Source organism: Phocoena phocoena, chromosome 4 (genome assembly GCF_963924675.1).
Source record: "Phocoena phocoena chromosome 4, mPhoPho1.1, whole genome shotgun sequence".
Taxonomy (NCBI): Eukaryota; Metazoa; Chordata; class Mammalia; order Artiodactyla; family Phocoenidae; genus Phocoena; species Phocoena phocoena.
The window spans coordinates 99,911,095-99,927,155 of NC_089222.1; the positions used below are offsets into that span (position 1 = coordinate 99,911,095).

The following is a 16,061-nucleotide window of genomic DNA, read 5'->3' on the forward strand; positions in this document are numbered from 1 at the left end:
AAAAAAAGTTCTATTAAAGTGGGGAAAAAGACATTAAACTTGGAAATGTATTTTTGTTTTTATTGATTCTTTGGAAAATAACCTTTTGGGGTCTAGTACATAGAAACTGTTTGTATTTGGATATTTAGTTATGCAAAATAAGAGCCAATCTTGAATGGAGGGGGAAAAAACAACAAAATTTCTTATCTCAGTTTCTGTAGGTCAGAAGTCTGGGCTTGGCATGACTCGATTCTCTGCTCAGGGTTTTGCCTGGCTGAAATCAAGATATCAGCTGGAGATGCAGTTCTCATCTTGGCCTGAGGCTTCTCTTCCAAGTTCACTGGTTGTTGGCAGAATTCACTTCCCTGCAGTTATAAGACTCTGGTCCTCATTTTCCTGCTGCCGATCGGCCAGGGACTGCTTTCAGTTCCTAGAGGCTGTCTGGAGTGCTAGCTCACCACCTAGATGTTTGCTTTCTTTTAGGCCAGCTGGCATGCGTCTCTTGAATTTCCAGTTCTGTGACTAACGAGAGAAAACACTCGCTTTTAAAGGGCCTACCTGACTAGGTGAGGCCCACCCAAGAAAATCTCCCTCTTGCCATATTTGTAATATAGAAGTAGTTAATTTTTTTTTAAAACCAGGGGTCAGGGGTAGCATAAAAGGATCACATACCAGAGGAAATTCTAAAAGTCAGTGCACATTGGGAAAATTCAGCTTCACTAGTTAATCAAGAAAATAGAAAATTACCAAGTTTCTTTTATCTCTAATACTACTGGGGGCAGAATAAATTCATACAGCCTTTCTGAAAAGCAGTTATGTAGGTGTGGTTTATGTTAAATAAGAGCAAGTATATGAATTGATGAATAAAGAGAGAATACTGTGCTTGTGTGTGTATATATACACATACACATGTGTGTTCATTTAATGATGGCTGTAACCCTATGAGATAAATAGTACTATAATTTTCATTTAACAGATGGTGAGAGCCAAGGCATTGAGAGGTACCCTTCAGAGTGTTACTAGTGGTTATCTTGGTGTAATAGGATTATATCAGAATGATTTTCTTTTCTCCTTATATTCAAAATTTTTATAAAGTTTATAGAATTTTTAAAAGCACTTATAAACAGGAAAAAAAGTGGTAATAAGGCTGCCTTGAAATAAACTCTCAACCTATATTGGAGGTAGTGATGTAAATCAGTGTAACTCTTTTGGAAGGCAACATGACCCTGTAATTTTAAAAAATCTGGCCTCAATAATCATTTTAAATATGGGGAAAAAAGGCTGTGCATATGAACAAATCTATTGCATCATTATCTAAAATATGGGAAAAAATAGAAACCTGAATTTCTATGGTAAAGAAATTCGTTATATAAACAATGACTTTTCCACTTAGAATTATTACAAAGAGATTATTGGTTCTAGCTCCTGCCACATTTTCCTGGGCCCCTGAACTCTATTTCCTTTGGAGCTTTCATGGACTTCTTAGCCACTTTCTCCTCAAAGGCTTCTTCCCACTCTACTGCTGTTTAAGTTTCCTGTGGTGTTGACAGCCATGCACCCAACCCCCTCCAGCATCCAGGCCTTCACATAGATGATCCACTTAACATCTAACATCTCTTCCCATTCAGAGATACAGCCTTTCCTTCTCCCAGAAGGCAAGAGATTTCTTCTCTCCCGTAGTAGACTCTAGATAGGTCATCTCAATTCTCACAGCTCCTTCTGTTTCCAAAGGATCACACCATTCTTTCTTTCAGATTTATCACCATCTCTCCGTGCCAGTTTACCCTAGGATGTTTGCACCTTTTAGCCGTTATGAATAATGCTGCCGTGAGCTATCCTGTGCAAGTTTTTATGTGGACGTATGTTTGCATTTCTTTTGGGTATATGCCTAGAAGTAGAATTGTTGAGTCATATGGTAACTCTGTGTTTAACCATTTGAAGAACTGACAGGCTTTTTTCTGAAGTGACTGTACCATTTACCAGCAGTGTATGAGGGTTCCAATTTTTCTATATGCTTGTCAACACTTGTTGTTATCTTTTTTTATTCTAGCCATCTTAGTAGGGGTAAAGTGGTATCTCGTGGGTTTGATTTGCATTTCCTTAGTGGCTAATGTTTTTTTTTTTTTTGGTGTTGCACAGTGACATTTGTCCATGATTATGGTATCATACAGAGTATTTTCACTGCCCTAGAAGTCTTCTGTGCTCTGCTTATTCATCCCTCTTCCACAACCTCTGGCAACCATTGATCTTTTTATTGTCGCTATAGTTTTGCCTTTCTTGAATGGCATATGGTTGGAATCAAGCAATATGTAGCCTCTTCAGATTACCTTCTTTCACTAGTGTTAGTCATTTAAAGTTCCTTCATGTCTCTTCATGGCTTGATAGCTCATTTCTTTTTAGTACTGAGTAATGTTCCATGGTCTAGATGTACCACAGTTTATCCATTCACCTACTAATGGACATCTTGGTTGCTTCCAAGTTCAGACAATTATGAATAAAGCTGCTATAAACATCCATGTGCAGTTTTCTGTGTGGACATAAATTTTCAACTCCTTTGGGTAAATACCCAGGAGTGTGATTGCTGGATTGGATGGTTACACTGTTTAGTTTTGTTAGAAATCCACAAACTGTCTTCCAAAGTGGATGTACCATTTCGCTTTCCCATAAGCAGTGAATGAGAGTTCTTGTTGCTCCACGTTTTCACCAGCATTTGGTGTTGTCAGTGTTCTGGATTTTGACCATTCTAATAGGTGTACAGTGATATCTCAATTGTGTTTTTAATTTGCATTTCCCTGATGATAGATAATGTAGAGCATCTTTTCATATGCCTATTTGCCATCTGTATATCTTCTTTGGCCCATTTTTAAATTAGGTTGTTTTCTTATTGTGGAGTTTTAAGTGTTCTTTATATATTTTGGATAGGAGTTCTCTATCAGATGTGTCCTTTACCAGATACGTCTTTTGCAAATATTTTCTTCCAGTCTCCAGCCTGTCTTCTCAATCTCTAGACATTGCCTTTTGCAGAGCCAAAATTTTTAATTTTAATGAAATCCAGCTTAACAAATATTTCTATCATGGATCCTGCATTTTCTGTTTTATCTAAAAAGTCATAACCATACCTAAGATTATCCAGATTTTCTCCTAGGTCATCTTCTAGGAGTCTGGTAGTTTTGCATGTTACCTTTAGGTCTGTGATCCATTTTGAATTAATTTCTGTGAAGAGTATAAGGTCTGTGTCTAGATTCTTTTTTTTTGCATGTGGATGTCCAGTTGTTCCAGCACAATTTATTGAAAAGACTATCTTTGCGCTGTTGTATTGCCTTTGCTCCTTTATCAGTTGACTGTATTTATGTGGATCTTCTGGGCTCTCTATTCTTTTCCATTGATCTGTTTGTCTATTCTTTGACCGGTAGCACACTGTATTGATTACTGTAGCTTTATAGTAAGTCTCAAAGACAAGAGGTGTCAGTTCTCCAACTTTGTTGTTCTCCTTCAATATTGCGTTTTCCATTCTGGCTCTTTTGTCTTTATATATACTTTAGAATCTGTTTGTAGATATCCAGTAACTTGCTGGGATATTTTTCCAGATTTATTGAGAAATAATTGATATGTATCACTGTGTAAGTTTAAGGCATACAGCCTGATGGTTTGATTTGCACACATTGTGAAATGATGACCACAATAGGTTCAGCTAACATCCATCTTCTCGTGTGTGTGTTTATATATGTATATATAATAAAAAAGAAGAAAAGAAAAAAAATTCTCCTTGTGATGAGAACCCTTAGGATTTACTCTCTTAGCACCTTTCCTATATATCATGCAGCAATGTTAACTATAGCCATCATGTTGTGCATTACATCCATAGTACTTAATTTATCTCATCACTGGAAGTTTGTACCTTTTGACTACCTTCTTCAAATTTCCCCTCCCCCCACCCTCCACCTCAGGTAACCACAAGTCTGATCTCTTTTTCTATGCGTTTGTTCTTGTTTTCGATTCCACATATAGGTGAGATCATATAGCATTTGTCTTTCTCCGTCTGACTTATTTCATTAAGAATAATGCCCTCAAGGTCCATCAGTGTTGTTGCACGTGGTAGGATTTCCTCATCTTTTATGGCTGGGTAATATTCTTTTGTGTGTATGTGTACCACAACTTCTTTATTCATTCATCCATCTTTGGGCACTTAGTTTGTGTCCATGTCTTAGCTATTGTTAATAATGCTGCTGTGAACATGGCAGTGCAGATACCTTTTTAAGTTAGTGTTTTTGTTTCCTTTGGATATATTCCCAAAAGTGGAATTGCTGGATCATATGGTAGTTCTGTTTTTAATTCTTGGAGGATCCTCCATACTGTTTTCCATAATAGCACTACCAGTTTACAGTCCCACCAACAGTGCACAAGGATTCTCTTTTCTCCACATCCACACCAGCATTTGTTACCTCTTGTCTTTGTGATGATCGCCATTCTAACAGGTGTGAGGTGATATCTTTTTGTAGTTTTCATTTGCATTTCCCTAATAACTAGTTATGTTGAGCATCTTCTCATGTACTTTCACATATCTTCTTTGGAAAAGTCTATTCAGGTCCTTTGCCCACTTTTTTTATTGCCTTTTTTTTTTTTTTTTTTGGCCGCACAGGGCGGCATGCGGGATTTTAGTTCCCTGACCAGGGATTGAACCCATGCCCCCTGCAGTGGAAGCATGGAGTCTTAACCAGTGGACCACCAGGGAAGTCCCCTTTGCCCATTTTTTAATTGAGGTGTTTTTTTTTTTTGTTTTACTATTGAGTTGTGTGAGTTCTTTATATATTTTGGATATTAACCCCTTATCAGATACATGGTTTGCAGATATTTTTCCCATTCCATAGGTTGTCTTTTCACTTTGTTGATGGTTTCTTTCGCTCTAGGGAAGCTTTTTAGTTTGATATAGTCCCACTTGTTTATTTTTTATTTTGCTGCTTGTGCTTTAAGTGTCATGTCCAAAAGATCATTTCCAAGACCCATGTCAAGGAACTTTTTGTTTTTTTTTAATTTTTGGCTGTCTTCATTGCTGCGCACGGGCTTTCTCTAGTTGCGGCGAGTGGGGGCTACTCTTCATTGCAGTGTGCAGGCTTCTCATTGCAGTGGCTTCTCTTGTTGCGGAGCACTGGGCTCTAGGCACATGGGCTTCGGTAGTTGTGGCTCACGGGCTTTAGAGCTCAGGCTTAGTAGTTGTGGTGCAAGGGATTAGTTGCTCTGTGGCATGTGGGATCTTCATGGACCAGGGTTCGAACCTGTGTCCCCTGCATTGGCAGGTGGATTCTTAAGCACTGCGCCACCAGGGAAGCCCCTCAAGGAACTTTTTATGCCTTTGTTTTTTATTCTAGAAGTTTCATGGTTTCAGGTCTCACATTTAAGTCTTTAAAAAATATTTATTTATTTGGCTGTGCCAGGTCTTAGTTGTGGCACACGGGATCTTCATTGCCGCATGCGGGATCTTCATTGTGTCATGCGAGATCTTTAGTTGTGGCATGCGGGATCTAGTTCCCTGATCAGGGATGGAACCCGAGCCCCCTGCATTGGGAGCACAGAGTCTTAACTGCTGGACCACCAGGGAAGTCCCTCACATTTAAGTCTTTAGTCCACTTTGAGTTAATTTTTGTGAGTGGTATAAGATAAGAATTCAGTTTCATTCTTTTACAGATGAATATCTAATCATCCCAACTTGCTGGCACTTTTATTCAGATTGAATCTATAAATTAAGTTGGGAAGAACTGACATCTGGACAACATTTAGCCTTCCTGTCCATTAACATGGAACATCTCTCCATTTATTTAGTTCTTTGATTTTGTTCTTCAGAGTTTAGTAATTTTCCTCATGTAGATCTTATACATATTTTGTTAGATTTATACCTAAGTATTCCATTTTGGAGGGTGCTAATGTAAATGGTATTGTGTTTTTAATTTTAAATTCCACTTGTTCGTTGTCAACATATAGGAAAGCAAATGATTTTTGTATATTAACCTTGCTGTAATCACTTATTAATTAAAGGAGTTTTTGTTATTTCTTCTAGATTATCTACACAGATGATTGTGTCATCTATGAACAAAGAGAGTTTTATTTCTTCCTTCCCAATCTGTATGATCTTTTTTCCTCTTTTCTTGTCCTATTATGTTAGCTAGTACTTCCAGTATAATGTTAAACAGGAGTGGTGAAAAGGGACATTTTTTGCCTTGCTCTTGATATTGGGAAAACTTTTAATTTCTTACTATTAAGTGTGATGTTAGCTGTAGGTTTTTGGGGGGAATGTGCTTTATCAAGTTGAGGAAGTTCTCCTCAATTCCTAGTTTTTTTAATCATGAATGGATGTTGGATTTTGTCGAATGCTTTTTCTGCATCTATTGATTTGATCATGTGGTTTTTCTTTTATAGCCTCTTGATGTGATGAATTGCATTGATTTTCAAATGTTGAACCAGGCATGCAAGATTTTCAAATTTTGCATTCCTGGGATAAATCACAGTTGATCATGGTGTGTAATTGTTTTGTACATTGTTGAATTGTATTTGTTAATATTTTGTTGAGTATTTTTACATCTATTTTTATGAGCGGTATTGGTCTGTAGTTTTCTTGTAATGTCTTTGGTTTTGGTTTTAGGGTAATGCTGGCCTCATAGAATGAGTTAGGAAATATTTCCACTGCTTCTGTCCTCTGAAAAGAGATTGTAGAGATTTAGTGTGATGTCTTTCTTAAATGTTTGATGGAATTCACCAGTGAACCCATATGTGCCTGGTGTTCTCTCTTTTGAAAGACTATTAATTATTGATTCAATTTCTTAAATAGATATAGGCCTATTCAGATTGTTTACTTCTTGTATGTGTTTGGCAAGTTGTGTGTTTCAAGGACCTGTACATTTCGTCTAGGTTATCAAATTTGTGGACATAGAGTTGTTAATAGTATTCTTTTATAATCCTTTTTAATATTATGATGTCCCCACTTTCATTTCTGATATTAGTGATTTGTGTCCTCTTTTTCTTAGTTAGAGGCTTACTGACTTTCTTTTCAAAGAGGCAGCTTTTAGTTTCATTAATTTCTCCATTGTTTTCCTGTTTTCATGTTGATCGATTTCTGTTCTAATTCTTTTCTTCTGCTTACTTTGGATTTAATTTGCTTTTTTTTTCTAGTTTCCTAAGGGCTAATGATTTTTCAAACATTTTTATTTGCCCAGAACATGGATTCTTTTAGACTATAAACCAGTGTGTCATGGGTTTTATGGTGATTAATATTTGATTAGCTTTTATAATTATATTTTTCTATATCCATATACTGTTTTTTGAAATTCTTCTCTTATTTATCCATGAGAAACTTCTAACAAATTTGGCTGGCTTTGAGAGCCATCAGCAGAACCTATAACTGTTGGCAGTTAAATGCTTCTTGTTGATTCAGGAGTACCTTTGAATAACTAATTGGGGAAAGCAGTTAGAGAATTAAAGAGTATATTGGCCCAGATTAAGGATGAATTTTCTTCTTTCTTTCCCAGAGTATTTTGCCAAGTGCTTGTATTACTTGTATAATGGGTAAAACCTGTGATCAAAGGCAAGCCAAGTGAGGAGAGATACCATCATCCTGGCTGGGAATAAGAGGTGAAAATAGGTGTTTATCTGGTATATATTGATCTCACTTAAGCAAGGAGAGCTGTTGTACTTTTCTTTTCTTCTTGTTGTTTTTTTAAATTGGGATTCTTTAGGACTGCCTATTGAGTTTCACAGAAAAAGAGGGGTTTTAAAAAAATGTTCTGTTTCTACCACAGATTGAATTTATACACATTTCAGTTGACAAGAGAACCCTAAATAAACAAGAGGTAAAACTGCAATGCTAATAGAAAATACTTTTATGATTATGTCTATATTATAAAAGGGTTAAAAAATTTTTTGTGTCACTTCAAGAATATATTTTTGTCAATTATTTATTTTCATAGAGCACTTTCACTTTTAAATCTAATAACTTGGAATTTCCTAGTATTTGTATACATGATATAATTTTTATAAAGTAAGGATACTTCTGTGTGTCATGATCATATTCTTTATGATCATTTAAATATGACCTTTTTTGTTTGTATCTAAAAGTATCTGAAAAGTCAGTATTTGTACTGAGCACCTTTATGAGCCTTGTAATAAAATCCTTAAATGGCAAAGAACAGCTAGTGCTGGTAAGCCCAGCTGAACCTATTGTTCATTTTTACAAGAGTTAACTGGTTTATGTAAAGATTCTAGCTGATACAATTTTTCTTCCTTTTACCTATTCCCACTGGGCCTTAAGATTTAATGTGATGGGCCCTGGCTCTGCACACATTTGGTTTTGCTAACAAATTATACAATGTCTAATATTTTTAGTATTTGAGGTAATATTTGGAATAACATGAAGTACATATTATATTGCTCTGTTTTAATATTAGGTCATTATTTTTTAATATTTAGTATTCAAAAATAATACAGTATTTAATATTTGTCCTATTTATCAGACTGTTTCTAAGTTATTTAGTATTAAACAATCTAAAGACTTAATCATCTTTTCTTCTTGTATATTCAGATAATAACTGTTATAGGGTTCTTTGTTGTTTTACTTGAAAGTTAAAAATATTAATAGCTATATTTAAATTGCATTCCATATTTAGCAATAGAAGGCTTTTTTTTTTTTTTTTGCACAGTAGGTGTTTTTAAAGAAAGAATGAGCAAGGACTTCCCTGGTGGTACAGTGGCTAAGACTCCACACTACCAATGCGTGGGACCCGGGTTCAATCCCTGGTAGGAAACTAGATCCCACATGCCGCAACTAGGAGTTTGCATGCTGCAAATAAAGATCCGGCACTCGGCAACAAAGAGCTGGAGTGTTGCAACTGAGACCCGGCACAGCTGAATAAATAAATATTTAAAAAATAAAGAAAGGATGAGCAAGACATATTTTATATTGAACACCATAGCAAACACCTAAGACCTGTGTGTGTGTGTGTGTGTGTGTGTGTGTACACTCATGCGTGTATGCACACCTTGATGTTTGGTATTCAGTTTTTTCAGCTGTCAGAAGGGGCATGAAATAGATCTCTGAAGTTCTTGTTCTGCTGTGTCTGATTCTGTGACCTATTTTTTCTTTGTGCAAAACACCTCACAATAAAAATTGTTTTAATGTTTGCATTTCTTTTGAAAGCTTTATCGAGATACAATTTATATACCATAAATTTCACCTATTTTAAATGTATAGTTTGATGAGTTTTAGTATATTTATATAGCTGGGTGAACATCACTAAAATGCAGGTTTAGAAATTTCCCATCACACCAAAAAGTTCCCTTGTGCCCATTTAGAGTCAGTTCCCACTTCACCCCTGGTCCCAAGCAGCCACTGATCCTATGTTTTATCTTTTTTTTTTGCCTTTTCTAGAAATATCATAAATGGCTTCTTCTATTTAGTATAATGTTTTTGAGGTTTTCATTTTTGTTTTGGGCAAATAAAAGATAACTAGAAGTGGAATTGTTGGGTTGTATGAAATGTATGATATGTATATTTTATGTTTAACATGTTAAGAAACTGCCAAAATTGTTTTTCAAAAATGGCTGTGCCCTTTATGATTCCATCATCAGTGTATGAAGGTTTCAGTTTCTCCACATTCTTACCAATATTTGGTTTTGTCAGTCTTTTTGATTATAGCTAATCTAGTGGGTATGTAGTGGTATCTCCTCATTAGTTTTAATAATGCATTTCTTTAATGACTAATACTGTTGAGCACCTTTTCATGTGCTTATTTGCCTTGAGTGTATCTTCTTTGTTAAAGTGTCTGTTTAAATCTTTTGCCCATTTAAAAAAATTGGATTGATTGAGTTACAGGAGTTTTTACACATTTCAGATGTGAGGTCTTTATCAGATTAATGTTTTGCAAATATTTTTTCTTAACCTGTCGTTTTTTTCATTTTCTTAATGGTGTCTTTTAAAGAGCAAACATTTAAAATTTTGATAAAATCCTAATTATTATTTTTCTTCAATGGATTATGATTTCGGTTTTGAATCTAAGAAATCCTTGCCTAACCCAAAGTCACAAAGTTTTCTTTTATGTCTTCTTGTAAGAGTTTTATAAGGTTAGCGCTTAGAGTTAAATCTATGATCCATTTTGACTTAATTTTTGTGTATATTGTGAAGTTCTAAGTTGTGTTTTCATATTGATATCCAACTGGCTTAGTACATTTGTTGAAACGACTGTTCTTTCCCTGTTGACACTTTTGTCAGAAATCAGTTGATAGTTGTAAGTAGGTTCATTTCTGGACTCTCTTCTGCTCCATTCAGATTAATGTAGATATTTGCCCTTACGATGATGCCACACGCTTCTTGATTACTGTAGTTTTATATAGTAAGTTTAAAAGCAGGTAATGTAAGTCTCTCTACTGTCTTCTTTACTAAAATTATTTTGGCTATTCTATGTCCTTTGCACTTCCATATACATTTTAGGTTCAACTTGTTAATTTCTAAAAAAAAAAAAAAAACCTAAGATTTTGATATGGATTGCATTGAATCAGTAGATCAACTTGGGGAGAACTGACATCTTAACAATATTGAATCTTCTAGTCCATGAACTTGGTATATCTCCTGATTTATTTAGTTCTTTAATTTTTTTCAGCAGCTTTGCATATTTTAATGTACAGGTTTTGAATTTCTTTTTTTTAAATGTATCTTTTAGTTAATCTTTTTGTTGCTATTATAAATTAAGCTTTAAAAATTTCATTTCAGATTGTCACTAGTTTATGGAAATAAAATTGATTTTTTAAAATTGAAGTATAGGTGATTTACAATATTATGTTAGTTTCCAGGTACACAGCATAGTGATTGACAGGTTTTTTTTTTTTTTGCAAGTTATATTCCATTATAGGCTGTTACAAGATTTTGAGTATAATTCCATGTGCTACACAGTAAATCTTTGTTGCTTATCTACTTTATATACAGTAGTAGTTTGTATTTGTTAATCCCATACTCCTAATTTTTCCCTCCCCACCTCTCTCTCCCCTTTGGTAACCATAAGTTTGTTTACTGTGTCTGTGAGTCTGTTTCTGTTTTATAATGAATTCATTTGTATTATTTTTTAGATTCCTCATATAAGTGATACCATGTATTTGTCTTTCTGACTTCAGTTAGTATGATATTCTCTAGGTTGCTGCAGGTAGCAATATTTCATTCTTTTTTGGCTGAGTAATATTCCATTGTGTGTGTGTGTGTGTGTGTGTGTGTGTGTGTGTAGTGTGTGTATACACATACACATACATACCACGTCTCTTTTTTTGTTTTTTTTCCGGCTGTGTCGGGTCTTTGTTGCAGTGTATGGGCTTCTCTCTCTAGTGGCCTGTGGGTTTTCTGTCTCTAGTTGCGGTGTGTGGGCTCCAGGGCACATGGACTCCAGAGTGCTTGGGCTCCAGAGTGCCTGGGCTCTGTAGTTTGCAGCATGCAGGCTCAATCGTTGAGGCACGTGGGCTTAGTTGCCCCGTGGCATTTGGGACCTTAGTTCCCCGACCAGGGATGGAACCCGCGTCCCCTGCATTGGAAGGTGGATTCTTTACCACTGGATCACGAACGAAGTCCCATACCACATCTTCTTTATCCATTCATTTGTTGACAGATGCTTAGGTTGCTTCTGTGTCTTGGCTATTGTAAATAGTGCTGCTATATTATGAACATTGGCGGGGGTGGGGAGGGAGGTGCATGTATCTTTTCAAATTACAGTTTTCATCTTTTCTGGATATGTTACCAGGAGTGAGATTGCTGAATCATATGGTAGCTCTATTTTACAGTTTTCCATAGTGGCTGCACCAATTTACATTCCCACCAGCAGTGTAGGAGGGTTCCCTTTTCTTCACACCCTCTCCAGCATTTATCATTTGTAGATTTTTTGATGATATCATTCTGACAGGTGTGAGGTGATAACTCACTGTAGTTTTGATTTGCATTTCTCTAGTAATTAGTAGTGTTGAGCATCTTTTCATGTGCCTGTTGGCCATCTGTATGTCTTCTTTGGAGAAATGTCTATTTAGGTCTTCTGCCCATTTTGATTAGGTTATTGTTTACAATTGACTTGTATATCGACCTTGTGACCTTATCTCCCTTACCAGTTCTGATGGGGGTTTTGGTTGATTATTTAGCATTTTCTACTCACATGAAAATGTATAGTCCTTGAAAATGGACATCAAGTGATGTTCAACTTAAAATATTTTTAGAACTTTTTATTCAGAATTTGTTAAAGTTACCAGGCACATAAGAAAAACCCATTTTTGCTTTTTTCGGTCTCAGACATGGGCACACCACAGAAGGATGTTATTATCAAGTCAGATGCACCCGACACCCTATTAGTGGAGAAGCTTGCAGATTATATAGCATCCTATGGCTCAAAGATGATTATGAATACTGTATGTCTGAATATTTGAGAATGAATGGCATCTATTGGGGTCTGACTGTAATGGATCTCATGGGACAGCTACATCGCATGAATAGAGAAGAAATTCTGACATTTATTAAGTCTTGTCAACACGAGTGTGGTGGAATAAGTGCTAGTATTAGACATGATCCTCATCTTTTGTACACTCTTAGTGCTGTCCAGATTCTTTCTATGATAGTATTAATGTTATTGATGTAAATAAAGTTGTGGAATATGTTCAGAGTCTACAGAAAGAAGATGGTTCTTTCACTGGAGTTATTTGGGGTCCCACTAAGCAGCTGGTCTAACTGGAGTTAATCGTCTGCTGGAAGTTCCAGCATGCACTGCGCTAGTTATATCAGCGTACAGGAGTACTGGAACAGAGGGGGCCAGTCTAAAAGATAAGGGCTGAATGCAGTGCAGGCAGGAGAGTCCAGCTGTTTCATGGGATGTGAAAATCTACTTTTATATAATAGGGAGAAATCAACACAAGATTCTCTTTTTGTGCGGTGGCAACTTTGGCTCTATTGGGGAAGCTGGATGCTATTAATGTGGAAAAGGCAATCGAATTTGTTTTATCATGTATGAACTTTGATGGTGGTTTTGGTTGCAGGCCAGGTTCTGAATCCCATGCTGCGCAGGATTCCGGGCTATTACTAGTCAGTTGCATCGAGTAAATTCTGATTTACTTGGTTGGTGGCTTTGTGAACGACAGCTTCCATCAGGTGGACTCAATGGAAGGCCAGAGAAGTTACCAGATGTATGCTATTCTTGGTGGGTGTTGGCTTCCCTAAAGATAATTGGAAGGCTTCATTGGATTGACAGAGAGAAACTGCACAGTTTCATGTCAAGTAGCATGTCAAGATGAAGAAACGGGAGGATTTGCGGACAGGCCAGGAGATGTGGTAGATCCTTTTCACACTCTATTTGGAATTGCTGGATTGTCACTTTTGGGAGAAGAACAGATTAAACCTGTTAGCCCTGTTTTTTGCATGCCTGAAGAAATACTTCAGAGAGTGAATGTTCAACCTGAACTAGTGAGTTAGATTAGATCCCTTGATGCAAAAGGTGCTTAGTGTAGTTTTACTGTCTTAACATTTCAGTATTTGAAGTGCTTAACAAACTTAATGGCTGCCATGTTAATATTTTGTACATGAATTGTGTTGATTTTAATAAATTATATGATTATACATATTGTAAATTAGAGACGTTTATTGTATCTTCAGCTTTCCATTTCCTTCTGGAATGCTGTTATTCTGAGCGTAATATTTTGTTTATGCTTCAATATATTTATCTTGTTTGTCTCCATAACAGCAAACTGAGTTGAACTCTATTTAGCTGATGAAGTCTTGTGTTCTGATTTTCCCATGTACTCCCTTGATATGTTATATATAACTATAGTTAATATAAATTGGTCTTTGTCAATGAGAATATTAACTGATAAAGAATTGATGAACCCCATAGGAATTAAAAGATGAAAAAAAATAAATGGCTGAAATTTGGGAATAAAAAAAGAAAAACCCATTTTTATTAGTTATTGGTGGATATCTTGCTCTAATTTTTTTTCTGCCCTTTTATCTTAATAAACTTAGATCTGTACTGAGGGAGGATATGTTATTTTTTACATGTCTGTTAGACATTAAAGGATAAAAGTTGGTAGGCAGTTAGATACATGCATCTGAAGTTCAAGGAAGAGGCTATGTAGAGGTATAAATGTGAATTGTCATATCATAGTTAAAGCTATAGGACTAGATATGATCACCTAAAGGGGTTGACAGAAGTCCAACAATTCTTGGAAGAAAACTTGAGAAGGTCTGTAAAAGGTTTAAGGGGTGCCCGGAGCTCAAGAATCTGTTCCCCCTTGGGGAACATGTTAAGAATACTACTGCTTGACTGTCAATTCACTTATGAGCCACCTGCCTGCATGAAATGCTTTAAGTTAATTTTTTATAATTCCTTGTCATAGTTTTAAAGAGTATAAATATATTTCACAGGAAACTGAGTCATTATAAGGTCAGTGATGCCTGTATACACTGTTTTTCCTTTTGAATCATTTGAACAGTTATTAGTTGGAATTTTTTTCTCTCCAGAGTAATGTGAGTTTTTCATCATTAAACATTCTAGTCATTTTAGATTAATTTAATGCCCGTTTTGGTATATTATTATGATTCTTTTACCTACATTGTAAATATTATTGACTTCATGAATCACACCAAATATCTGCTTTTCTTTGATTCCTAGGCAAATACTGTGGTCTGGGGTTGCAAATGAACCATTCAATTGAATCAAAAAGCAATGAAATTACAGTGCTGTTCATGAGTGGAATTCATGTTTCTGGACGAGGATTTTTGGCTTCTTACTCGGTTATAGATAAGCAAGGTAATTTTCACTTGATATACAGTTTCTGAAAACAAAAATGCAATGTTTTCTTTGAGTACCTGTTATCTGAGTTTGGAATACAGTAGGAAGACTGAACAGTTAATACGACATACATAAATCTGACAAAATTAGATCAGTTTCAGAATTTTAAAAATTAAGTATATTAACTTTTTATATACTTACCTTTCCTTAGTAGAAGAAATATTAAGTTTTCCACCTTTATAAGATTGGAACACAAATGATAATAACTTTAAAATATCTATCAGTGGGTCTTCCCTGGTTGCACAGTGGTTGAGAGTCTGCCGGCCGAGGCAGGGGACACGGGTTCGTGCTCCGGTCCGGGAAGATCCCACATGCCGCGGAGCGGCTGGACCCATGAGCCATGGCTGTTGGGCCTGCGCGTCCGGAGCCTGTGCTCCACGGCGGGAGAGGCCGCGGCAAGAGAGGCCACGGCGGTGAGAGGCCCACGTACCGCAAAAAAAAAAAAAAAATCGATCAGTTACTGAAATGTATCAATTTAAAGCTTTATTATCCACAGTTTACCACTTCATCTTACTGTGTTAAAAACCATATTACCATTCTTTTCAAAGAAGAGACTTGCATAGCACCAGGAATAACCTGGGGAATGCTCTCTGAGACACTACAAGATAAACATGAGATATTTTCTAGATTGTTAATATTTAGAATCTGAAGGGGGGAATTAAAAGCAAGGCTATTAAGTGAAATAGATACACACTATCTGTCTCATTAAAGTTTCATTAAGAGTGTGAGAGAGGAGAGCTGTTCTATGTGAAAAAGTTCTATTTTCCCTTAATTTCTAAGCTATGGAACAATGTTTGAAGACTAATAAAATCCCTTAGAGTGAAAAAGAAAACTCATTTGCATGGAATAATGGAAAGAAAAGAACTGGAAATGTTATGCTAAATGAACAATTAATATATTTGACAGAACGAGGAAAACTAAGGCAGTGTGGTGTTGTAGAAGGGGCACTAGGTAGCCCTGGAATCAAAGCCTGCCATTGCCATGTACTAAGCAAGTGACCTCTGACCAGTCATTTCACCTCTGTCAGTTTCATCTGTAAATGGGTTAGTTGTGAGGACTAAATCTAATAATACATGTTTAGTGTCTGTAGGCACATAACATAGTAGGCAGAAGACAAATGTTAGTTTCCCCCCTTTGACTACTGTACACACACACATCTCACTTTCCCCACTCCTGCCCCGCCCGCCACCATCAGAAGAGTAAGGTAGAAAACACAGAGTGAAATGATAGCTTTCCATC

At 36.1% G+C, this 16,061-nt stretch overlaps 1 protein-coding gene and 1 pseudogene across 1 annotated transcript in view; both read left to right on the plus strand.

Moving 5' to 3' along the window:
* Positions 1 to 16,061, plus strand: part of DCBLD2 (discoidin, CUB and LCCL domain containing 2) — an 87,393-nt gene that overhangs the window by 36,067 nt on the left and 35,265 nt on the right. Inside the window, exon 3 of the mRNA XM_065876285.1 lies at positions 14,643 to 14,780. Within this exon, the coding sequence (XP_065732357.1) occupies positions 14,643 to 14,780 (138 nt within the window). The remainder of the gene's footprint in view (positions 1 to 14,642; positions 14,781 to 16,061) is intronic.
* On the plus strand, positions 12,280 to 13,447 carry LOC136122551 (geranylgeranyl transferase type-2 subunit beta-like; annotated as a pseudogene).